The 25,231-nt window shown below is 60.9% G+C and overlaps 1 protein-coding gene across 8 annotated transcripts in view; it reads left to right on the top strand.

The window, feature by feature from the left end:
• Positions 1-24,808, top strand: part of CACNA1I (calcium voltage-gated channel subunit alpha1 I) — a 117,187-nt gene extending 92,379 nt beyond the window's left edge. For 3 of the 8 annotated variants that reach the window (XM_060306839.1, XM_060306836.1, XM_060306841.1), the window contains 17 exons: positions 394-520; positions 1,828-1,953; positions 4,332-4,421; positions 5,766-5,958; positions 6,493-6,644; positions 7,885-7,994; positions 8,594-8,727; positions 9,424-9,494; positions 12,673-12,751; positions 13,445-13,566; positions 14,032-14,376; positions 14,625-14,771; positions 15,264-15,320; positions 15,623-15,745; positions 17,359-17,524; positions 18,985-19,184; positions 20,555-24,808. In XM_060306839.1, the coding sequence (XP_060162822.1) occupies positions 394-520; positions 1,828-1,953; positions 4,332-4,421; positions 5,766-5,958; positions 6,493-6,644; positions 7,885-7,994; positions 8,594-8,727; positions 9,424-9,494; positions 12,673-12,751; positions 13,445-13,566; positions 14,032-14,376; positions 14,625-14,771; positions 15,264-15,320; positions 15,623-15,745; positions 17,359-17,524; positions 18,985-19,184; positions 20,555-21,196 (2,884 nt within the window). In that variant the 3' untranslated portion in view covers positions 21,197-24,808. The remainder of the gene's footprint in view (positions 1-393; positions 521-1,827; positions 1,954-4,331; positions 4,422-5,765; positions 5,959-6,492; positions 6,645-7,884; positions 7,995-8,593; positions 8,728-9,423; positions 9,495-12,672; positions 12,752-13,444; positions 13,567-14,031; positions 14,377-14,624; positions 14,772-15,263; positions 15,321-15,622; positions 15,746-17,358; positions 17,525-18,984; positions 19,185-20,554) is intronic. The other 5 variants (XM_060306838.1, XM_060306837.1, XM_060306843.1 and 2 more) reach the window with 5 other exon arrangements.
• Positions 24,809-25,231: the final 423 nt, after the last annotated feature.

Below are 25,231 nucleotides of genomic sequence, written 5' to 3'. Positions count from 1 at the left end.
TCTAAGTGAACCCCTCGGTCTGGCCACCCACACCCACTCAGTCCTCCATAGCCTGTGCCCAGCACCAGCTGAGCAGGGCCAGGGTCACACCTGTGGGCCCCGCTCCTGGGGGAGGAGCCTGGAGCAGGTGCTGGAAGGCGGGGCTGAAGGTGGCCCCCAGGGCTGCTACCCACTCCCTGTGAGTCCTTCGTGGCTCACTGCCATCTCTGGGCGTTAATATCTAGAGGAGGGTGTGGTGTGGATCCCAAGGGGTTGGGGTGAAAGCACAGTGCCTTGCTGTTCATATAGATCTGGAGCCTGGGAGCCTCTGCTCTGGTGACTCTGGGCCTAGCAGGGGCTGTCTTCAGGCCTGGCTGACGGCTAACGGTACCCTTGACCCCTTCTTGCCTGCAGTGTCATCAGCCGGGCGCCTGGCCTGAAGCTGGTGGTGGAGACGCTCATCTCTTCCCTCAAGCCCATCGGCAACATCGTCCTCATCTGCTGTGCCTTCTTCATCATCTTCGGCATCCTGGGGGTGCAGGTGAGGGGCACCCAGGCGGGGCAGGGCATGGGGTGGGCTCTGCAGTCGGGGAAGAGGCTCCACACTCCTGCCCAGCTCTCCAGACCTTGTGCCAGGTGGCCCTAGTGGAGCAGCCATGGTCCCTGCCAGCAGTTAGCTCCCATTCCAGGGAGGGAGACAGACACGGCCCAGATGGCTGACTGCAAGGCAGGCTGGGTAAATGGCAGCCCAGGGGTGGGCTGGGGACAGTGGGGAAAACGCCTGAAGGAGGTGGCCTTGGCACTGGGCCTTGAAAGACAGGAGGTTTGGGCAGGTCACGGCGGGGGGAAGGTGTGTCAGGGGCAGATGGGCAACGTGTGGGGAGGCGGGACCAAGCAGGGCACCTGTGGAGAGAGAGCCCCGGGGCTACGGCTGGCATGGAGAGATGAGCCGGGCCGAGTGGGGAGAGACCTGGAATGGCAGCTAAGGAGCTGGGGCTTGGCTCCTCTGGGGTAGGGGTCATGGAGGGTCTCTGACCCAGGCAGGGCCTTGAGCTGACTCAGATTTGGGGTTGGGGCCCAGCCCGGGTGTAGAATGAGGCCTCGGGGGGGACAGCGAGTAGTGGGGCAGATAACAGAGTGTGTGCTGGGGGGTGGCAGAGTGACCTGGGCCTTCTGCGGTCTGAGCTGCTGCTGAGACCCTATCTCTTGAGGGTCTGAGCCCTGTGCTGAGGCCCCCAGGCTCCCCACCTGGTCCTGTGTCTGGGGCTGTAGGTTTGGAGGAACCCCGTGCACAGGTGTCCTTTGGGGTTGCTGAGAGATTCACAGCGTGGCCTCCTGGGCAGAACGGGCTTGGTGTGGACCCTGTGTGGACAGTGGCCTTGTCCCTTCCAGGCAGTTGACATGGAGAGGGCTTGGGTCCCTAGAGAGCGTCCCTTTACGTCGCTCTGTCTCTCGGGGGTGTACAGGCAACTTCCTCGCGTGGAGTCACTGCCCGAATCCCCAGTGTGGGTACTGGTGTCTGATCTCTGGGGTCTGTGGAAGAGTAAGAATCAGACAGACCAGGGTGTGAAGCTTGGCTCTGCCCCTTCTTAAACCTCAAATGACTTTGGGAAAATCTCCTGACACCACCGGGCCTCAGTTTCCTCACTCGTTAGATGGGATGCGAGCAGCCCCGCTTCCTGCTGGGGGACTTGGAGAGACGGTGGGATGGAGTGGTTGGCTCAGGCCGTACAAGGAGGAAGTGACCCCGAGGGGCGGGGCCCTCTTCTGATTTGCACTCCCCCCTCCACCCCCTGGGAGCACTGGCAAGATGGTCACTAACCCTGTGACCCGTGTCCCTGCCCCCAGCTCTTCAAGGGCAAGTTCTACCACTGTCTGGGCATAGACACCCGCAACATCACCAACCGCTCCGACTGCGTGGCCGCCAACTACCGCTGGGTCCACCACAAGTACAACTTCGACAATCTGGGCCAGGTGAGTGCCCCCTTCTGCTCTTGACCGGACCCATCCCCGGTGGCTGGGGTGACAGCTCTTTGGTGCCGACAGCCCTGGGATTACAGACCAGGCTCCAGTCCCCCCCCTGCCAGGGCTTCTGCTTCGCGAGCCTTGATTTCCTTTTCTGCAGAATGGGTAGGGGTAGAACTCACTTGGCAGGTAGCGTGAGGCTGAGGGACCGTGAATACAGAGTGTCCAGCAGGTGCCTGGCAGTTAGGAAGTGCTTTAGTGGACATTGGTTCCTGGCCCCCACCCCCTGCCCGGGGGGGTGCCCAGACAGGCATTTTTGGAGTCAGCCAGACCAGGTGTGAATCCTGGCTCTGCCACTTACTGTAGGTGTGGCCTCTCTGAGCCTCAGTTTCCCTGTTGGTAAAATGGGAGTGTTACAGGCCACCATACAGGCTGTGGCAGAGACTAAAGTGTATCAAGCTTCTGGCCCAGGGTGGGTTTCTTCTCCCATCACCCATCTCCTCTGGTCCCTGCTCCAGCTGGCAGGCAGGCCCCTGCCCAGTTCCTGCTTTGCCCTTGGTCCCCTCTCCTGGGGGCCTTCCAGGCTCGGCCATCTGAGTCGTGTCCCAGATGAGAGCCCCCCGCTGGCTGCCTCCAAAGAGCTCCCCCCACCCCCAAACTGCTCCTGTTTCTTGAGGGCCCACCTAGGTGACTGGGTATGACCAGCCTGGGAGTGCCTTCCCCAGTTCACACAGGAAGGGAGCAAGGATCCAACTCTGGGTGGCCCAGGGCCCGGACCTCTCTGCTGAGGACCGTCCAACTGTATCCACGGAAGCGCTCATCCCCAGGGATTCCACTCCCCGGGGCCCCTGGGAAAGGAGCTGTGGGGCCTCAGAGGGGCAGTGAGTGGCCGGGAAACGGGGTCAGGAACTGGGTCCCAGTGACCCCACCCCTCCAGATTCTCCAGAAGTAGTACATTTTCAAGTTCTTAACAACTCAGTGGTTGGTAAGACAATGTTTTATTTTTTTAATTTAAAAGATTTTTATTTTGTTCTAAGTGTTAATTATTCATTTGGCCTCCCCACACAGTATGTGGGATCTTAGTTCCCCGACCAAGGATCGAACACGCGCCCCCTGAATTGGAAACGCGGAGTCTTAACCACTGGACTGCCAGGGAAGTCCCGAGACAATGTTTTAAAAGAGATGTTCCAGGAGCTGAGGGAAAGCCACTGGGGGCCCTTTATGATCCTGCTCCTGACTCCCTGACCTCAGCGCCAGGCCCAGGCCGGGCCGCTACGGAGCATCCCCAGCTCTTTCCCGTTCTGGGCATGCTTGATGCCAGGCTGATGCCCGGGGACCCCTGAGTAGGGTGTTCTCAGCCTGCAGAGCCACGTGGGAGGTTATGGCATGGCCCGAAACCTTGGATCCCTTGTGGGGCCATTTATCAGCTGTGTGTCCTCAGGCCAGTATTGACCCTCTCTGTGCTTCAGTGCCCTCATCTGTAAATTGGGATCAGTGACAGCTGGTCTGTGATTCCAAGGTTCCAGGCCGTCTGTACTTCAGGCCTCTGTGATCCAGGGGCTCACGGGGACATTTGCCCCTTGGTGTGTGAGGGCTCCGTGTACCTCCCTGGCAGGGAGGGCTCCCTCTTTGTTCCCTGCCCTGCCCTCCTCCTGGGCCTGAGCCCTTTCCGGGCAGCCCTCAGCACCATTCCCGCCTGGAAGGGAAGAGGATGGGTCTGTGCCCTGGGTGGGCCGGAAGGAGGGGCCAGTTCAGGGCAGGAGACCTATCCTGAGGATGCTTCGGCCTGCCGTCTGTGTAGGAGCCTTGGCTGGCTGTCTCCTGGGCATCACCTCTGTTTCTAAAATCTGTTAGTTGGAGCAATTATTGCCATTTACAGGCGAAGAAGCCGGGGCCCAGAGACATTAAGTCACACAGCCAGTGAGTGGCCGAGCTTGGGCTGGTCCTGATTTCTCTCACGAGCTCCTGTTTTCAGGTGCCAGAGGCAAGCTTGGCGTGATGGTGGCAGGGTCCCACATGTTTGTCAGGAACCTTCCAGTTTAAAGTCTCCGCTGACCCTCCCAGCCAGCATGGCAGGCAGTCACTGAAGTGTTAGCGCCGTTCCGTGGGTGAGAGGAAAAGGCCTCGTGAATTTTCCTGTGCAGTTAATTTCAGAGCTGAGACTGGAGCCCAGGACTCCCGGCCCAGTCTCACTCTCTTGCAGTGCCTGCAGGACTTATGGCAGGCCCGCAGGGCACCCTCAGAGAAGGTTTGTTGGTTGAGGACACAGCTCTGCCCTGGACTTGGGGAAGGTCTTGTCCCTCTGCCTCCCAGAGCTGTGGAGGGGGCAGACGCAGCCCGAACTGCCTGCGCCCATTGCCCCTGTACCCTTTCCTCCCGGGTTCCAGGCCCTGATGTCCCTCTTTGTGCTGGCCTCCAAGGACGGCTGGGTGAACATCATGTACAATGGACTGGACGCTGTTGCTGTGGACCAGCAGGTGGGCGTGGCTGGGCCAGGTCCCGCCCGGGCAGTCGGGGAGGGACACGGTGTCTTTGGGGCCCCGGGGTCTGAAGCTGGGGTTTCCCACTGTCAGCCACAGCCCGCCCCTCCTCGTCCTGGCCTGCACCCTGCCCCACGAGGGCCACTCCCTGGCTGGTGTAAGTCACTGCTCTGTCTGCCTCGCTCTGTGCAGGGCGAGCGCTGCGAGCTGGCCCCGCCAGGAGGGCTGCAGAGCCCGTGTGTGGAGAACTGAGGGTGTGGGAGGAGGCGGCTGGCGCGGGGAAGCAGGGTGGGAAGGTCAGGAAGACCTGTGCACGCCTCCGGGTGTGGAGCGTAGCTGAGCGCAGTGGGTGTCAGTGAAGGGGTTAGAGCGAGGTGAGCTTGCGGGAGCTTCGCGGGGCTGCTGGGTGAGGATGGATTTAGGAGTGGGAGGTGGAAGGGGTCAGGGAGGAGGCTGGGCCCGAGAGGAGGCCTGAGCCCTCGCTCCCAAGATCCCCCTGAGAGTGGGGATCCCCTCTGGGGCTAGGCTGGGACTTTAGGCAAGACACGCGGCTGACCAGGGTTGGCAGTGTCATGGCTGTGGGGGCCACGGGAGAAGGAGCAGGGAGATTGTCTTGGTCACGACAGGGCCCATTCAGTGAAGGAATCGGGGCTGGGGGCAGCGCCTAGGCCTGTAAGCAGGCTCGGGCTCTTGGCCTCTAGGGCCTCACCCCGTAGACTCTAGAACTGGAGGTAGAGGTGGGACTTGGGGATGTGGGGGGAATAGAGCACGTGGAGACATCCTCCTCCACTTTTTAGTCTGTACCCTCCTGCCTGCCACCCCTACCAACACACACACACACGCACACACACACACACACACACACACGCGCACACACACACAGACTCCATCAGGGTTGCGCTCTCTCCTCTGCTGGCTGCTTTGCTTCCTGCCTTGTTTCTAGATGGATGAATAAATGGGTGAATGGTTGGATAAATGGACGGATGGTGAGTGGATGGATGGGTAGATGGAGGAATGAGTGTATGGATGGAGAGGTGGGTGGGTGGGTAAATGGACGGATGATGAGTGGACGGATGAATAAGTGGATGGGGGACGGATGGATGGTGGGTGAGAGGAAGAAGACAGATGGCGGGGAAGGGGAGGGCTCTCTTTGCTGAGCACCATACTTGTGCCAAGCAGGGTGGGCACTTCCTACCTCTGCCTCCTTCAAATCTCCCAGCTGCCCAAGAGGCTGCTGCCGGTGCCCCCACCGCACGGAGGCTCGGCGAGGTGGGGCGCGCCCTGCACGGTGGGCCCCCCGGTGCCCGAGCAGCCTCCCTCAGCCCCATCTGGTCCCCGCAGCCGGTGCCCAACCACAACCCCTGGATGCTGCTCTACTTCATCTCCTTCCTGCTCATCGTCAGCTTCTTCGTGCTCAACATGTTCGTGGGCGTCGTGGTGGAGAACTTCCACAAGTGCCGGCAGCACCAGGAGGCCGAGGAGGCGCGGCGGCGCGAGGAGAAGCGGCTGCGGCGCCTGGAGAAGAAACGCCGGAGTGAGTGGGTGACGCGGGGGGCGGGGCTCAGGGGCCAAGGCCAGGGCGTGACCCCGGCCACTGGGCCTTTGCAGCCAGAAGGGAACAGAGAATATGGCCCCCAGGCCCCTGGCCTTGCCCTTCCCCCAGCACCCACCTGTCCAGGTGACCTGACTCCTCTCGGTGTCCGCCCAGAGTCTGATGGTGACCCCACTGCCCACCTGCACGAGACCCTGGCAGCTCAGTCCAGGAAGAGGGCAAGGGCAGAGCCTTGATGCCCCGCCCCCAGCAGACCGGACCCCCCACGTGGGCACGATGGGGAGAATCAGCGCCCTCTCTGCCACCTTCCCTCACGTCCTACCCCTTTCCCTCAAGGCGCTCTGGCTTGGGGGAAGAGACCTAACTCTGATTCCCAGGGCCTGGGGCAGACTGGCACCTCTCCCCCTGGCTTCCTCCTGCCCCTCCACCTCGCGCTCCGTGTGCTCTGCCTCCACCGTGGCCCCAACCCTCTGTGGTCTGTGCCGCTCTCCCCCTGCCGCCCCACACCCCCTGCAGAGGCCCAGCGGCTGCCCTACTATGCCACCTACTGTCCCACACGGCTGCTCATCCACTCCATGTGCACCAGCCACTACCTGGACATCTTCATCACCTGCATCATCTGCCTCAACGTGGTCACCATGTCCCTGGAGCACTACAACCAGCCCACGGTGAGCCCGGCCTCTGGCCCGAGGCCACGTGGTGGGGCTGGGTCCTCAGCAAGGCCCCACCCCAGGGGCTGAACCGTCCCCACCGGGGGTCCTGTGCTCAGGAGGCACAGGGCCTGGTAGGACAGAGGAGTGAGAGGGAGAGGTCACTCGGTCCTCGTGAGCGGGGTGGGGCGGGGGTGAGGGCAGGAGGGATGGCATTTGGACCCAGCCTTGAACATGGGTGACGGTAGCTGTGGTATGTTCAGTGTGACTCTGCAGGACACACTGCAGATATTAACTCTCTAATCCTCACAACAATCCTAAGGTGTGCCTGGGGGAGGCTTTTGTAGATGAGGAAACCGAGGCTCAGAGAGATAAAATGTGCACAAGTTACTCAGCCGGTGAGCGGTGGAGGCAGGACTGGAGCTTTGATTTGCATGCAGGGCCTGCCAGCTGGCTCCACCACTACGGGGCATGTGGAGCCTGGGGGAGGGGCAGGACCGCTGGGGGCAAACACTGCGGTAGGAGAGGTGACCAGTTCCCAGCTAGTTGCGGGCGGTGTGCGTGAGGGACACGTGAGGGGTACGCAGGGGCAAGTCTTCTTAAAGACTTACTGGAGTGGGGGAAGGAGGGGAGAGCAGAGCCTTCAGATGAAGAATTAGTATCTTATTTTAAATGGTAGGAGAGGAATATTATAAGTGCAGGGAAAAGGAAGGCAGCCGCTGGTGGAATGGAACAGTAATTGTAGAACTTCTAAATTAACATGAAGAGATAGAATAGTAATAGTTCTCATTTACCAAGCATTTATCCTGTCCGGTGTTGGGCTATTACCTCATTTAACTTTTATAGCAACTTTCTGAGGGGGGTGCTATTATCATCCCCAATTCATAGATCAGAAGACTAAGTCCCAGAGAGGTCAAGTGACTTGCCAAGGTTACACAGTGAATAAGGAGTAAGTGCTGAGTCTGGATTCAAATCTAGGCAGTCTGGTTCTTAACCACAACCCTTAACCATTACCCCATACTGCCTCCATAGAGTGGCAATTGGACCAAGCCAGCAGAAATAAGGAAAAGAAAACAGCAATGTAAAGTAAATCGTACACATTAAGTAAGGTGGAAAGCATGAAAGTAGATATGTAAATCATTGCATTAAATGTGAATGGAGTAAATTTTCCCCTTAAAAGGCAGAGATTTTCTGGCTGGAATAAGGTGGGGGACAGGTCATGGGGCCTGGATCATGCTTCTCTTTGCTGCCCCTGCAGTCTCTGGAGACAGCCCTCAAGTACTGCAACTACATGTTCACCACTGTCTTTGTGCTGGAGGCTGTGCTGAAGCTGGTGGCATTTGGTCTGAGGCGCTTCTTCAAGGACCGGTGAGCAGCTGGGCTGGGGCAGCAGAGAGTGGGCTGCAGGATGGGGAAGCAGTCCTGACCTCTGGGGAAGCCTGGAGCAGCTGGAGGAGGGGAACCAATAAGTGTCTGGCCACTGATGGCCAGGGACCCCAGGTGTGTGCTGCCTACAGCCCTGATGGGTGCAGGGCATTCTGCCAAGCCCTCCTCAGCCCATCTCTTGTGGGTCTTCCATACCCCACAGGCAGAGCAGGCCATATCTCATGCTAGTCCTTTTCAGAGGGAACACATTGGGCTCAGAGAGGTTGATGGACTAGCCCAAGGCCACACAGGGGGAGCATCTGGCTCAAGATTCAGACCTAGGAGTCAGAGCCCATTCCTCTTTCCCCGCAGAGGCCAGAGATGTTCATTTAGCCTGGTCAGCCTCTTGCTTGAGGGATCAGAGGCTGTGGGGGGCAGAGAAGGAGCTGGAACCATTGGGATCTGGAGGGGCTGTTAGGGATCCCCTTGGGCCACGGCAGGAGGGTGGAGAGCTGGGAAGTTCCTCCCAGCTGGGGCGTATCTAACCTCGAGTGCCCCTCACCCTGCTTCTCACTCCTGACCTCCTCTGCCCGGCCGCGAAGGTGGAACCAGCTGGACCTGGCCATCGTGCTGCTGTCGGTGATGGGCATCACGCTGGAGGAGATCGAGATCAACGCGGCGCTGCCCATCAACCCCACCATCATCCGTATCATGCGGGTCCTGCGCATCGCCCGGGGTGAGGGACCCGTGGGGGAGGGCTGCGGGGCAGCACGGGCCTCCTGCTGAGCAGGGGAACAGGAGCCAGGAGGAGCCCATACTTGACACACACTCAACCAACCGTCCCGTGGGCACACACGCACCCTTGTCCTGACAGCTCTGTACTGCATCCTGCACACCCCCTCCATATAACACCCTGGTCCTTGTGGTCCAGTCTCAGGTTCGGTTGAAAGGAACCCAGTGCAGCTGGGAAGACACTGGGTCCTCACCAGCATTTCTCCAGCACTGCCTGGGACGCGCTGTCCTTGAAATCCTCTTCCTTCTCCCAGAAGCCTCCCTTTCTCCCCAAGGCTGTCCTCACACTTCGTTCAAAAGCCTCCTGCCTCAATGCTCACCCTTCCGCCTGCCCTGCACGTTGCCCCCAGATTCTGAAGTGGTGAAGGGGCAGGTGGAGAAGCTCAGCAGTAATACTGGGGCCCTCTCCAGCCAGAGGGAAAGGGAGAGACCCCAGGGCCACTCACGCGTCGGTCATTGTGGCCTCACTGCCCTGTTCAGCTGAACCCACGTGCTTGTAGTACGGCATCGCAGAGCTGTCGTCCTTGATTTCACGCTCCTCCACTTTCTCACTCTCCTGCATTCACACACGAGCACATACGTGCACATGCCTGTCCCCACTGGCCCGGGCTGAGTGGGCCGGGCTGGGTGTCGCCCACAGTGCTGAAGCTGCTGAAGATGGCCACGGGGATGCGGGCCCTGCTGGACACCGTGGTGCAAGCTCTGCCCCAGGTAAGAGCTGCCCCTGTGGCCCCTCTCTGGGGCCCTGGGGCGCATGGGCCCTGACTTCCCTTCTCTCCAGAGCTGCCCGGAGCCAGGGCAGGGTCCCACCTCCAGAGAAGCAAATGTGAGCCAGGGGCTGTGAGATGGGCGGGGTCCCCTCTGCTTCTTTTTCCCTGACTCGCCAAGCGCTTGCCCACGCCTGCTGTGTACCGGACCCTGGGCTGCCGCTGAGCGCCCATGTTCTGCCCTGAGGAGTCACCAGCCTGGAGGGGAAGACAGAGGCCTCAGGGCGGTGTGGGGAGAGGCCCTCACACTGGGGAATCAGGGAAGGCGTCAGGGCACTTTGAGCTTGACCTTGTAAGGTGGCTTGGTAGGAGAGGTGGTGATGTGGATGGAGAGGTGACAGATATGACATTCTAGGAGGGGACAGCATGAAACCCTGACCTGGGTGAGAACCCTGGGAAGTTAGGAAAGCCCCCCACAGTGGTGACCGGAGGGGAGATGGGTCAGGGCCACAGAGGGTGCAGCTTTCGTCCTCCTCGGAATTCTGCAGTCCCAGCTCCCCCTCCCCTCAGTGTGGTCTCACCTCACTCTGAGGTGAACCTCATATGCATTCATTTATTCATTATGACTCACCTAGTCTTAAGGAACTTTAAGTGTCTTAAAGTAAAAGGCACGGATACAGCATGCTAAAAATGAGGATAAAAGATTAACAGCCCAGGGCAGGTGAAAGCAAAGCTAACCCTCTCAGGAACCTGGGCTAGGGATGTTAATGAGTTCCGTTCTTGAGTTTGGTGTGAGCTTCCCAGCAGCCTAGCTGCAAAGGGAAAGTGACACGGCTTACAGCAGGTCTGGGTGGAAAGCAAGGGCCTTCGTTCAGAGAGCTGTGGTCTTTCCTAACATGAAATCCCTTCAGAGGAATTTGTCTCATGGGAGATGGGGGGTGAGTGCTGGGCTGGGGGGTTAGGGTGTAGACAGGAAGTGGGTTGGAGCCCAGACTCAAGCCCTTTTGACCTGTGGTCAAAGCCTCATCCCCGGTGAGAGCCTGGGTGTGTGACTCAATCTCTCGTGCCTTGGTTTTCTTGCCTGTGAAATGGGGGATGGTATCAGCGCTGACCTCAAAGGCGTGTTGTGAGGTTTAAAATGGTTAAAGCTTAAAAAGCCCTGAACGGTGCCTGGATCACAGGAAGTGCCAGGTAAGCGTCTGCTAAGGATGGAAACGGGGGTGGCGAGTGTGCCCCCAGCCTGCCTGGCCTCCTTGCCCCTTCCCCTACCCCTTTCCCCTTGTTCTGACCCCCGGCCATGCTAGGGTGGCTCCCAGGCCAGCACTGAGTTGGCATAGGGCACGTGGAGATGCCTAGGAGGTCCCAGCTTCGAGTAGGAGACACGTGACAGTAATTATACTTTAAGAGATGCATGTGCCAAGAACCATGCGGTATTGGGGTGAGGGGCTTACCCCTCAGCATCTGCTAGCTGACCCTGGACATTTCCTCGGTTCTGTGTAAAGTGATACGAAAATGAAACTTCAGCCCCATCCTTCCAGGCTTTGCCTCAGGCACTCAGAGGGAGGAGGCATCAGGGAAGGCTTCTCAGAGGAGGTGACCCATGATCTGGGTATTGGGGGTGGGGAGGAGGCATTTAACAGGCAAAGACAGAGAGAGGGTCTTCCCTGCAGAGGAAACAGAATATGCAAATGGGGTCTGTTTTCTGTGTGGTTGGAGTCGGGGTGGAGAATCAGGCTGGGAGGGGGTCCGCAGGGCTGGATCACACAGGCCTTAGATGTCAAGACAGCAGGCCTGGGCTTTGTCCCGTGGGCAATGAGAGCCACGGGAGGGTCTGGATAAGGGAGGCCTCAAGCAGAGCTGCCTTTAAGAAGGTTGCTCTGGTGACCGTGAGGAGAATGGATTGAGGGAGAGGCTGGAGGGAGGGAGGCCGTTGAGGAGGCTGCTGTAGCCGTGCAGACTCGGAGATGCTGAGGGCAGGGAAGAGGGGGAGCTGGTAGGAAAGGTGAGGTTGAAGAAATGCTGACCTGGGCCCGCACAGGGTGGGAAGCTGCGCTGAGGCTCAGGCCCTGCCGGATTCCTTCCGGCAGTCGGGGCCTCACATCTGGCCTCAGAGGTACTCAATGAGTGCTTGTTTCATTAATGAATGAGAATCATTTAATTAGACACTGTTGGTGTGATTGTAGCACAGATTGGAAGGAAACCCTTGTCTGCAGCAGAGAAGCATTAAGAGTCTGTGATTAACGTGGTTTATTTTTCAGCAATTAACGCAGACATCCTCGGGTTCTATTCACGCGGGTCTTCTGAGGGTTCTTAGAGATACTTCATTTCTAGGGCAGGAACGTTTTTGACCCTTATCTCATCCATAACACGAATTAAAGGCGGTCTCTGGACTATGGATAGATTTGAAATAGGTTTGGAATCTGTGATGTTTTTCTCCCACAGGAGCTGTGGGATGGGGGTGGCTGCGTTTGCAGGAGGCTTCCGGGGCCCCCAGTCTTGCATGATTCCTATGTTCACTCCGCTCTGTGGCCGGGGCCCATGCTGGCCTGAGGAAGCAGATCTGAATTAATCCAGCCATGTCTCTGCTCTCAAGGACTTCCCAGACTGGCAGAGACAGTGACAGGGACACACCAGTTACTCTCATGCTGTCAGACTGCATCCTGGTCTGCCTGAGGGAATCCAGGCAGGCTTCGTGGAGGAGGTGGCATTATTGCTGCACCTTCCTTTCCTCTCTCTCCATTCATCTGTGGGATGGTACTAACCACACACAGGTGTAGCGACTGTGTGCATGGACCCTGGGGCCAGCCTGCTAGGCTTGATCCCAGTCCTACCACTTATTAGCGATGTGGCCCTGGGCAAGTACTTCACCTCTCGGTACATCTGTTTCTTCCCCTGAAGAATGCGGGTAAAAGAGAGTTCATAGATCCCTGTGTGCAGTAATGAACGTGGAGTGCTTGAAACTGGGCCTCTCACAGCAAAGGCTCCACACGTGTTTTATTATTGTCCTGTGCTCTGTGCCGGACCTGGCCTGCCCTCCAGGAGGTCGTGCAGGGGTGGCAGACACGGACACAGAGCCTGGTGAAATGTTACAGCTGCCCCGACCCTCAGGCTGGTCCTTTGCCTGGAGCCTGCCGCCCGCCACCTCCCCAGGCCCTGCCCAGTCCCACCTGCTGTCCCCACAGGTGGGCAACCTGGGCCTCCTCTTCATGCTGCTCTTCTTCATCTATGCTGCCCTGGGAGTGGAGCTCTTCGGGAAGCTGGGTGCGTGACGCCTGAAGCAGGCCTGGGCTTGGGGGCTTCGTGGAACAGGTCTGGTGGAGGGCCTCGGCAGGGGTGGGGAGGCCTGAGACACACTCCCCCACCAGACTGTGCCATCAAGGTCTTTGTATTGGGGAGATGCCCCCAGAGCAGGCCTGGGGGGGGGGATGGATGGGCGACCCTCAGCCATCCACGTGCCCCTCCCAGTGTGAATAGCAGCTTTTGAGAGACGCTAGCCTGGGTCCACAGGCACACCCAGGCCTGTGCAGTGGACCGCCGACTTGGGGCCCCCCAACTGTCTGGCCTCTCAGGGATGCCCCTTCTGGCTCCACCTGCCGGTGCCCATCCAGAGCCAGTGCCGCCCCAGCAGGCAGAGTGGCCAGGGCACAGACCAAGGGCAACACAGCCCACATCCAGCCCAGCCCTGCACAGGGCTGGCTCCAGAAAGTGGGGCTCCCTTGGGCATTGGTCCTTACCCACCCCATCGTCTCTCTCAGGAATTGATACCTGGGTGGAGGGAGGAGCCAGGCTCACCGGAATTTGAGTGCCAGCTTGTGTGGCACCTCCTTGAGCCTCAGTTTCTCCATCTGTGGGCTGGGCACAGTCTGCACACACCTCTGAGGTTGTCGTGGGATTCTGAGATGAGGCCGAGGCAGCAGTGCAGGGCGGTCCGGGCTGACCCCACTCTCCTTCCAGTCTGCAATGACGAGAACCCGTGTGAGGGCATGAGCCGGCACGCCACCTTCGAGAACTTCGGCATGGCCTTCCTCACGCTCTTCCAGGTCTCCACTGGCGACAACTGGAACGGGATCATGAAGGTACACGTGGGTGGGCTGGGGAGGGAGAGTTGGGCTGGGTTCCGGGTCCTGACAGCCAGGGCTCCCGGGCCCTCTGCCTGCCCAGCGGGAGGGGGGTGCAGGGCACAGAGAAGCAGAGGGACCTGCCCGGGACCCTGAAGCACAGTGAGGTGGAGATAAGGCCAGGGTCTCTGTCTGCCCCTAAGTGCTGCTCTGGGGTCAGTGCTCAGATTCTAGGGGACGGGACTCTGCCCAGGGCCAGAGGGTCCTGGGGGCCCACGACCAGGGCCAGGGGCTCCGGGCACCACTCCTCCGGGTGCCAGGCGCTCGGCATTGGCCTCACTGCCCATCACCCAGCGCAGGCTCCTCGGCCCTGGCCGCGGTCTGGCCTGGACTGGGTGGGGAGGGGCTTGTGAGGACAGAGATGAGGCCTGCGCCTGGAGGCCCCCGGGCCTCACCACTGCCTCCCCGCCCCGCCGGGTGCAGGACACCCTGCGGGACTGCACCCATGATGAGCGCAGCTGCCTGAGCAGCCTGCAGTTCGTGTCGCCGCTGTACTTCGTCAGCTTTGTGCTCACGGCCCAGTTCGTGCTCATCAACGTGGTGGTGGCCGTGCTCATGAAGCACCTGGACGACAGCAACAAGGAGGCCCAGGAGGACGCTGAGATGGACGCTGAGCTGGAGCTGGAGATTGCCCACGGCCTGGGCCCCGGCCCGCGGCCACCTGCCGGCTCCCCGGGGGCACACGTGCCTGGCCGCGGGCCAGGAGGGGCGGGTAGCGCGGGCGACGCCGAGGGCCACCTGATCCGAAACTGCTATTCGCCAGCCCAGGTGGGCGGGGCCCGGAGAGGGCAGCGGGGTCGCAGAGGGCTGGGAGGGCAGCTGGGCGGGGGCCTCGGGCAGAAAGCTCTGTCGTTTCGGGCCCCACTTGCTCGGCTCCACTGAAGGGGCGACCCTGTGATGAGGGGTCGGGCCCAGGCCACAGGCAGAGAACCAGGAGGGCAGCTGTGCCCACCCACCCCGCCGTCCCGACCCGGCCGATAATCCCGCCTGTCCCCACCCCGTCCCCGTCCGCCTAGGAGAACCTGTGGCTGGACAGCGTCTCTTTAATCATCAAGGACTCCTTGGAGGGGGAGCTGACCATCATCGACAACCTGTCCGGCTCCATCTTCCACCACTACTCCTCCCCGGCCAGCTGCGAGAAGTGTCACCATGACAAGCAGGAGGTAGTGGCAGCCCCGGAGGGAGCTGGGGCCTCGGGGTGGGGGACCAGCCGGAGGGGAGAGCGGCTCTGGGCGGAGGCCTGGCTGGGCCGACTTGGCCGATGCTGCCCGGGGGCTGTGGCAGACCTGCCTCCCCGAGCCCGGGCTGGCCTGTCCGTCCGCTCAGTGCAGGCCTGTGGCGTGGCCTCAGGAGCTGCGAGGCCCCTCTCTGTGTCTGTACACAGTGGGTGCTCAGAAAGGGCCCACCTTGGTGGTGGGCTGCTGGGGCCAGCAGGAAGCCCATGTGTCACCTCTGGTGCAGTTTGCCTTTTCTGTGACAAACTCCAGGTGGAGTTTCCCGGATGGGCATCCCAGGGCGTCCAGTGGCCTTGGGCCTGTCTTGTGCAGGCTCAGGCGGGCCCTCTCCCCTCTCCCCAGTGGGGCCCTGAGCTCGTCCCCAGGGGTGTTCCAGCCCCTGGGAACCCCCCTAACCTGAAGTGGCTTCAAATTCCCCAGGGTCCTCCGGGCTTGCAAACACCTCTGCGCGTGCGGGTAGCCTGCACAGGGCCACGGGTGAGTTAGACCCAGCCAGCCTCGAGTGGCACTTGGCCTGGGGGCAAGCAGACCAGCTTTGGTTCACAGCTCACGGCAGCTCACCTGCCCTCCAGCCCAGCCCAGGCGTGGCACTCTGCAGGCTGTGACACCCTCGTGTCATCTCCCACCCCCTGCCCAGGCTGGGTTCCTGCACAAGGTGGACATGCTGTCTGTGCTCAGATCTCTGGTCCTCTCTGACCACTGCCCTGCATCTTTCTGGAGGACCGGACTGCCCCATCCCAGCCCCAGGGGGGACCCGACGCTGCCGCCTCTCCCTGCAGGTGCAGCTGGCCGAGACAGAGGCCTTCTCCCTGAACTCAGACAGGTCCTCGTCCATCCTGCTTGGCGATGACCTGAGTCTGGAGGACCCCGCAGCCTGCCCACCTGGCCCCAGAGACAGCAAGGTGAGCGCCCAGTGGGCTCCTGGGCAGGCGGGTCTGTCCTTGAGCCTGGCCTCTGCCTGCTGTGCCAGAACACTGTTCCTTCCTGGCTCACCACTTAAGTGGCACCCACTGTGTGCTGGGCCCTCGTCTCCTGTTGATCAGATGAGGGCTGGGAACAGAGAGGCAGAGTGATTTACCTGAAGCCACACAGCAACGAGGCCAGCCAGGGCTCCAATCACAGCATCCAAGTGGCCTTGGCCACTCACTGTAGCTTGGATGTTTTTGATCCATTTAATGGGAGTTGTCCCTGGCGGGCCAAACTTACAAGGGGGCCTTAAGGCTGAAGAGTTGAAACAGGCGCAAGCACCTACTGTGCGCCAGACTTTACTTGCACTCAGTGTGTCCATTCCCCAGCTCTGTGTGGCAGCGATAATGTGGCTCCATTTCACATGTGAGGACATGAGAGCTCTGAGAAGTGAGTTAGCTTGTCCTGTCACACAGCCGGGCAAGGCAGAGCAGGGAAGCCAGCCCTGGGGCTGGTCCCCAACCTCTGCCCTAGAGGCGGTCAGTCTGAGGAGGCCAGGAGGGCTGGAAGGGCCACTATGTTGATCCTGCAGACTCGGGCAGGGGAGGTGTGCCACCTGGCTTGTGACCTCAAGGCCAAGTCGTTCTTGCCCCAGCTCAGGGATGAGAGAGGGAGCCCCTGGCCTGAGGTTGGGGTGCAGTGGCCCTGCCCTAAGAGAGCCTCGGTCCCCCTGACCCCTGACTCCTGGGGCAGCCTGGGTTTGGCACCACTGCCCCCCAGGGCTGTCCTCCATCAGCTCCAGAAAGGCTGGGATGGGGGGAGTGGATCTTCCCAGCCCCTCCCTGCCCCCCATCCCCTCCCTGACAGCTGACAGCTCCTACAGCTCCTTCCTGTATCTCCTGCACCCCTGCACTGTTTTCCACACAGTATGTTGGGGTGCACAGTTTCTAGGGCCTCGTTGGGCTTAGATGGGTGCTGTTTTATTAGGACTCAAAGGACAGTTCGTAGGGGCTCATCTGCCTTGGAGGGGACATTGAGGCAGCTTTTGAGGAGCTTACTGTGCAGAGGTCACCTTGGGCTGCAGGGTTGAGAAGGGTTAGGGCCCAGGGAGTGCCAGGAAGGAAGGCTGGCAGCTTCTGGGTGCCAGGCCCCAGAAGGAGGGGTTACTCTCTCGTTTATGGCTGTAAGAACGGAGACTCAGCCACAGGAAGGGACCTGCCCAGGGTCATGCTCACAGGGAGGCCCTGCAGCCGCTTGGCCAGGCTTCTGGTGCCTTCACCCGCCTAGACTTGGCTTTTTTACTGACCAGGGTCTGAACTAGGCACTTGGCTACAGAGACAAGGAAGACCCTCAAGGATCTCAGAGTCATGAGGGGAGTGACTGGGAAACTGCTACCTGCCTGGGACATCAGAGAGGGCTTCCTGGAGGCGGGGCCCTTTCACCCGGGATTTGGAAGATGATGATTGCTGGCCAGGTAGCCGAGGCGAGAAGGCCATCCCAGGCAGTGAGAGCGACCAAGCAAAGGGCTGAAGAGCAAGGGCATGAAAGCAGCTGTGGCAGGCTGTCCCCCCTCCACCATCCTGCCCCTTTCACCTCCCTTTTCCTGTAGGGTGAGCCGGACCCGCCTGAGCCGATGCGGGTAGGGGACCTGGGTGAATGCTTCTTCCCCTTATCCAACACGGCTGTCTCGTCGGATCCGGAGAACTTCCTGTGTGAGATGGAGTCGATCCCATTCAACCCCGTCCGGTCCTGGCTGAAACACGAGAGCAACCAAGGTGAGGGGTGGGAGCCCCGTCAGCTCCCCACAGCCCTGATCTCGGGTGTTGGCTTCAGAGGGGGCGGGCTGAGTTTTTTCCTTGGTGTTTTTGCCTAAACTATTATATTGAGTCCAGAAAGAACGAGATGGGTAACTGATAATAAAAGATAGGAATCTCAGGCCTGATAGAAATGAGATCATAATTATACCAGAAGTCTAGGCTAGTGGAAGATTCATGCTGAGTGTCCTAGGAGCTGTGGTGAAAGAGGAAACACGTTGGCACACAGAGCTCGTCAAGCAGAATGAAAGCTGCCTAATTATTGAAGGGTTTTTCTAGAGCTGAATTCGAGAGGTGTTTATCCCACAGATCGTCACACGAGGTGATGCTGAACAACAGAAAGCCTGTTGTCCTCAACAGCCCTTTCGTACAAAGCCCCACCCTCAGCATCCTCTGTTTGCGCTTTGGGCTTGTGGCTGGGTTCTGGGCGAGAGGACGGAGGACTCAGTTGACTGGTCCATCACGGACTTACCTTCACTTCCAGTCCCGTTGGAGGGTGATGGGATCTGGCTTCACAGCACTGGCTGGGGAAGGGGGCAGAGGGGTGAGCTCAGCAGAAGAGGGGCCCCCAGATCCTGAGCTCACCCCAAGTGCTATTCTGGGAGGCCTGGCCCTGAGCGCTTTCCAGGAGCTGGGGGTAGAGTGACTTCCGAGGACCTTCCCTAAAGCTGACGACCTCTGGACTGGACATCATGGCTGAGGGGCCAAGACCCCAGACTTCCCGAACCAAAAGTTGGGGCACAGGACCCAAGAGCCTTTCTGATCCAACGAAATCCCATCTTCTTTACCTAACCGTTCATTAGCATTTTTCTTACATAATAAGACATAGATTAGGAATCCCCCTACCTGGGGACACTCAGGCTTCCATCTTCATCCTGGAAGGCACTGAGGGCACCGTGGACAGAGGTTGCCCCCGAAGACCGGCCCCAGCTCTCATTTCCCCCTCGCCCTCTCCTTGCCCCTCCCCATCCCCAGCACTCTGTCTGGTCTGCCATCCTGCCTGCTGTCCTAGGGGGGCCCCCAGGCCTGGCCAGACCTCCTGGGTGTCAGGACCTGGGGGGTGACTGTCACAGTGAGCAGTGCTCTGCACGGGGCTGGGAGCTCCACAGCTGCCTCCTGCTCTTATAGCCTTCTCTCCACTCCTCGAGGTGGGCAGCTGGTCCCCATTTCACAGAGGAAGGAACCCAGGGGGCCTTGAGCCTGGGTCTGCCTGGCTCCAGAAACTGTGCCTTTGCCAAGTGCCCATCCTCCCAGGACTCACACGGGCAGGCTCGGTGTTCCTCTCTTGCTTTCACAAAGGGGACACCGAGGCTTAGAGAGGGAGCCCGCGGTCTCACAGCCAGTTTGTTAAGTGGCCCTTTCCTGCCAACCCGCCTCAGGGGCCTGAGCCTGCTCCCCAGCTCCCTCTTCTCCCTCCCCAGCAGCGCCCCCGAGCCCCTTCTCCCCGGATGCCTCCAACCCACTCCTGCCCATGCCGGCCGAGTTCTTCCACCCTGCTGTGGCCGCCAGCCAGAAAGGACAGGAGAAGGCCGCTGGTGCCGGGACCCTCCCCAAGATTGCCCTGCAGGGCTCCTGGGCCTCCCTGCGGTTGCCAAGCGTCAACTGCACCCTCCGCCAGCAGGTATGGCACTCCCAGCTCTGAGAGCTCTCCTGTCAGGGGACATCTGAGGGGCCCTTAAGTCCAAGGTGGAGGAGGAGGCAGTGGGCCCAGCCGAAGGCACAGGGCACGGCAGTGCTGGGGGCACTTGGGAAAGTGAGGGGGTAGTGCTGAGACTTGAGGGAGGAGGTGGCCCTAGAGGCTGATAAAATGGGCAGAGCCGGGTCCCAGGGCATCTGGGGACAGAAGAGGGTGGGGCAGGCCCGGACGCGGTGGCGGGGGGGCGGGGCCCTGAAGGATGGTCATGGGGTGTAGCTTGAGGGGATGGGGAGGAGGGGGCGTTGGGAGGCTTTGCAGGGGGTGGTGGAGCTCTGAGGGGGTTGGGGTGTGATTACTAGGAATGGAGATGGGGGGCAGGTCTGGGCGATGGCAGGTCTTGGTCTGCAGGACCACCTGTACTGGATTGGTCAGGGCCACCACCTGGGCACCCACAGGGCCCAGAGCACAGAGCAGAAGGGTCTGCGGACGTGACATCCCTCTTCTGTGGGCGGGTGCTGGGGGAAGGGACCAGGTCCCCGGGAGAGGCACCCTGCGGCGGAGGGAGGGTGGAGGGAGGGCGGGCCCCAGGGCCCCGGCAGGTAGTCATTCACTCACTCGGTGACTGCTGACCCCAGCTGCGCGCCTGGCTGTGTGCTAGGCTTGCAGGCTACAGCGGGCGGCACGATGACAGAGTCCCTGCCTCCTGGGTTTTACAGTTTAGTGTTTAGTGCGTTGCAGGGATGTGAGAGGAGAGAAGATACACCAAAAGAAATGCATGGAAAGTACAGTCTGTTTGATAGTGATACGGGCCAGGGAGAACGCTGCACAGGGAAGGGGGCTGTGCGGGGAGCCGGGGCGCGGAGGGGCTGGGAAGGCTGTGAGGGGTAAAGCGGGTGGGTATCAGCTGGGAAGAACTTTCCAGGCGGCAGCCAGAGCAGAGGTGCGGGTGGGGGTAGGGCAGTGGGGTGGGGCCGGGAGGATCCCGGTGAGCAAGGGGGAGGGTGGTGGGAAGTGAGGTCCCAGAGGGGTGGGGTGGGGCCCAAGGGCTTTTACCCCCTGTGAGCCCGGAGCCTACGCCACCCGCGGGGGGGCCAGGGTCTGATGGGGTCCGAGAAGGATGACGCCGACTGTCCCCCGAGGGTCGGGGAGTGGGGTGGGGTTAGGGGGCCGGGTCGGAGGGCCACCCAGGAGCTCAGACAGGTGGTGGTTGGGCGAAGGGGAAGCCTGGGATGCCGCGTGTGATCCGAGGGAGTTCCTGAGGGCTTGGAAGGAGGACTGGGCGTGCCCGCGTGTCACCGGGAGGGGCGGGCTGCGGGACACCGGGCGGCCCCCCATCCCCTGTGACCTCCCCGCAGGCCACGGGGAGCAACACGTCGCTGGAGGGCAGCCGCAGCAGCTCGGCGGGCAGCCTGCAGACCACGCTGGAGGACAGCCTGACCCTGAGCGACAGCCCGCGACGCGCCCTGGGGCCGCCCGCGCCCGCCCCGGGGCTCCGCGCCGGCCCGTCGCCAGCCGCCCGCCGTCGCCCGAGCCTGCGGGGCCGGGGCCAGTTCAGCCTGAGCGGGCTGCGGGCGCATCAGCGCAGCCACAGCAGCGGGGGCTCCACCAGCCCGGGCTGCACCCAGCACGACTCCATGGACCCGTCGGACGAGGAGGGCGCGGGCGGCCGGGCCGGCGGGGGCGCGGGCAGCGAGCACTCGGAGACGCTCAGCAGCCTTTCGCTCACCTCCCTCTTCGGGCCGCCGCCCCCGCCGCCCGGCCTCCCGCCCGCGCGCAGGTTCAGCAGTACCAGCAGCCTGGCCGCCGGCCCCGGCCATCCCCGCGCCGCCGCCCGGCCCCAAGGCCTGGCCCGCAGCCCCTCCTGGGCCGCCGATCGCCGCAAGGACCCGCCGTGCCAGGCCGATCCGGCCGCCGCCCGGGGCCCCTGGGCGCCCGAGCCGCAGCCGCCGCCGGGGGAGCCACAGCCCGGGGACGCCGCGAGCCAGGGGAGGAGATGAGGGCCGCCGCCCGCCCGCCCCGTCTCACCTTCTTTACCTCAGGAGCCAGGGGCAGACAGCAATACTTCGTCCGCGACCTGGCCGCCGCGCCGAGCCGCCGGGGCTGGGGGAGGAGCAGGGTCCGGGCTGCCGAGGCTCAGATGGGCTCAGCGTGGTCCTGCCCGTGCATATACGTGTATACATATGCATATACATAGAGACAGACATATATATTTATTTATTTTTTCTACTGAGAGCTTATGACTTCCAGAAAGTGCTGAAGGTGGGGAGTGCGGGTCCGGCCCAGACGGGGCTTTCGCCTGATGTTTGGGGCCCAGGCCAGACCCGCTCCAGGGCAGAAGGTCCTGCCGGGGCGTTGGCAGCCGTGATTTCTGGCGTCTCCCCTGGGCCGAGAGTAGCTTGGAGAGGGCTCTCAGGCCCCCGAGGGCCCCGTGGCCAGGGAGACAGGCCCAGAAGAAGAGGTGGGATTCAGGGTGCATTTTTTTCCTTTAAAGAAGAAACGCTGCTAGGATCCCGCCCGTCCACGTGTTGGGGTGTCTGTCTTGTTCCCGGGCGTCTAGTTGTTGTGACAGTCTCTTGTAGATGCCCCAGAACACACAAACTCTCTTAGTCAACCAGTTAGGTGTCTTTCTTTAGAAAAACCAGGGGCGAATAGTCGTATTTTTTTAGGGCAGGGGTGGGGGGAAGGGCGTCTCCAAGGCTGGGCAGGGGCCTCTGCCTCAGGTGAGGTCCTTGGCCCGGGTGGCTTTGCCCCAAGGAGGCTGAGGGCAGCGAGGCTGCAGGAGGGAGAGGAAAGGTGGAGGCATTAAGCAGATGAGATGCTTGAAGGTCAAGGGAACCCGCCTGGTCTGTGCTGGTCGGGCTGCCCCTGGGGCTCCTGGGCTCGGGCAGTCAGTGGCTGGTTACTTATTGCCTTTTATCCCCCAGGTGGTCCCTGAGCCACGGCCATTCCAGGAGGTTGTACCGCCCCCTCCCCTCACAACCCCCTGTCCCCTGAGCTGCTCTGCCGCCCCTCTCCCCACCCTCCATGGAGTTCAGGGTGAAGCAGATCTGACAGGATTCTGAGCAGGGGTGACGCCCAGCCTGACACCTGGAGACCACATTCCCCCCCCCTCCCGCTGCTTGTCTCTGGGTCTCTGTCTCATACCCATCACCCCCACTTTCCCAAAGCTGCAGTGCTTCCCAAATGGGTCACGGACGGGTATTTTTTTATTTGACTAGTTATGCATTTATTTTAGTATTTATTAGAAAAAAAACAGTACACTGACCCCATGATTTCACAGACATATTGCTGAGGTCAAGGCTAGTTTCTGAGCAGTGAATGGACTTGAAGTCAGTCTGAAGAAGGTTGGGAAGTGGTGGTGGAATGGTCTGCGGACACGCAGGGGTCATGGGGTGGGAAAGGCTGCAAGTTGGGACCCACTGTGCTTCAGGAATAACCAGGCCCTTTGCCTGTGTGAGATCGTCTCAGTGGCTTCAGCTGGGCCCCGCTGAGGAGCCCTTGACCTTGTTCCCAAACCCTGACCTTAAAGAGTCTGGCTTTGGGCTGGGCTGCAAGCTGTGGGGAGGGTCTGCTTGACGGGCTCTGGGTGTCTTCTGGGCAGCGTAGGGCCCCCTGGGGCCTGGGCATCGTGCACAGGGAGAGGGCAATGTGGCCTGCAAAGCCTTTCCCCCAGAGCTGCTGGGGGGAAGGGTTGCCAGGCCCACTTTACACCTGAGGAAACCAAGGCCCAGGGAGGTGAAGGGGCCACCCCAGGATCCCCTGGGGCCTCGGGCACCTGAGCCTGGAACGTGCAACAGTGACCCTGAGTTTCAGAGCAGGTGGATCAGAAGCCATAGGCTGGCCGCGGCCTCTTGCAGGGGGGCGCGGTGAGACCTGGCTTTGCCCCTGAGCTTCTGGAGCCCCCCCTCCTCGCCCAGAAGGGCGGTGGTGGGCAGTCCTCTTCGAGGGGTCGCTATGAGGACACACAAAGCGATGCCCAGACGCTGTGCTCCCTCCCAGGACGGGAGCCTCCAGGGTGGGAGGCTGGCTGGGCCTGGGGTCGCGTCCCCTCCCGCCCCCAGTGGCCTGTTGGCTGGTGAGGGAGGCCGGGCCCAAGTCCCAAGCCGCCTGCCTGCCCCAGAGAGCCTTGCGCTGGCTGCCTTTGCCACGCCCATGGCTTCATCACGGGGTGGGGCGCTCGCTCGTCTGGGGAAGAGGAGGGCTCGGGCAGCCTGCCTGGCTCTGCCTCGCCCTCCCTCCCAGCGCCATGCTGGCGCCAGCCATCGAGGCGGAGGAGAGGCCACGCACACCGTGGCTGCGCATGGCAGCGTGTTCCTGGAGGGACGTGTGTGCTGGGGGCCGGAAGGTGGCCAGTGGGACCTGAGAGGACCGTGTGGAGGGTGGGTTGGCGTCCAAGGGGATGGCATGTGACACTGGTCAGCGGCTTCCATCTTCTGGGCTCAGGTGTCATCCTGTTTACTCTGCACGGTGGCCCTGAGCCGTGTGCACTGCTGCTCCATGCACAGACCAGGGAAGTGACTTTCGTGGTGACTTTCTTGGTGTCACCGGGTTATAAGTGGCTGGGCAGGGAACACATCCCGGGCGAGTCTGACACAGAGCCATCCTTTTACCCTGAACTGAGTGACCCCAGAACCAGCAGACACGTGGGAAGAGTGACCCAGGCATCGCCTGAGCGATGGTATGAGGGCTGGACAGAGCAGGGTGTGTCTGGAGGTGGGCATAGCTGTACTCGAAGCATAGAAGTTTTGCCTGAGCGAGTTGTGGGAGATGGGGCTGGCTCCTGGAGGGTCCCAAATGCTGACCCCAGGCACTTGGCCTTTTTCCTGGGAGCTACAGGCGATGGGGGACCAGGGAAGCTGTGATTGGCCAGGAAAAACCCAAATGGCTAAGGGTTGGGTGAATAGCCCCTCGGCCCTCCCTGATCCTGTGGCCTGTCCATCACAAAAGCACAAACCTACCCTAACCCACATGGCCTGGCCCTGCGGAGAGTGAGGACCCTGGTGCTGGACACCCCAAGCTGTCTGTTTGCAGGCTTCTGCAGTGTGGTGGCTGGTGGGCCCCTCAACACCTGTACAAAGGGACCCAAGACCAGATGGGGCATAGTCTACCCAGCCAAACCCTTTTCCTGTCCCCTGCCGGGCCTCCTCCTGCACCAGGCAGCCCCCTAAAAGTGGACGAAGTGTGCACAGTACCAGCCTGTCTGCCTGTCTTCCCCCCAAATCTTCCCACTGGAGCTTTCTGTTTCCAGGGCCACCTCTGGCCCCCTTTGCTGCGCTGTGTAAGGGCTTGGGTTCTTAGAAGCCGCTGTTTAGCCCAGGTACACATACTCTTTTTGTCTCTGCGCAATAATCAGTGTTCCTGGCAGAGTCCGGGCCATGCTGGGGTTTAGGGAGGAGACAGAGGCCACCTCCTCCTGGAAGCCCTCGACCCAGCCCTGCTGCTGTGACTATCGCACTCCCAGTCGCTGTACAGTTTCTATGGTGTGAATAAACTTCCCTCCTAGTTGCTGATGGCGCTGGTACCTGCTGGCCCAGATGGCCTGGGATAGAGAAACCAAGCGGCAGCCGCCACCAGTGCTGTTTTGAATAAAACCCAGAAGCTTATTTCAGAATTTCTCCATGTGTCTGTGCTGTTCTTTCCCCAGTGGGGTGGGTGTAGAGTTGGGGGGCTTCCCAGTGGGTGGGGTGATGATGTGTTCATCATGCCCAGGCTGTGGGGCCTGGGGTGTCTGGGACTTAGAGACACCCATGAAAGTGTCCTCTCATGGCCGGGGTAAGGGTTGGGGACTTGCTGGGCTGGGGAGGAAGCAGGGCCTGGCTCTCGCACTCTGGTTCTGTAGCTAAGATGCTGGACCTGGGTGAGAGGGTCACAGAGAGTAATAGTCTACTCACCTGGCACTGTTGCCTGAAATCATACGATGGGTATTTTCAGGACTGTTTTGGCTGCAAAGGACAAAAACCCGACTCAAATGAAACTGAGAATAAAAAGAAGAAAGAGCCAGAAGAGAGGAAAGGAAGGGAGGGTGGAAAGTG

The sequence above is a fragment of the Globicephala melas genome, chromosome 10, assembly GCF_963455315.2.
Source record: "Globicephala melas chromosome 10, mGloMel1.2, whole genome shotgun sequence".
Taxonomy (NCBI): domain Eukaryota; kingdom Metazoa; phylum Chordata; class Mammalia; order Artiodactyla; family Delphinidae; genus Globicephala; species Globicephala melas.
The sequence above is the reverse complement of the archived record's forward strand: the minus strand, read 5'-3'. Positions and strand labels throughout refer to the sequence as shown.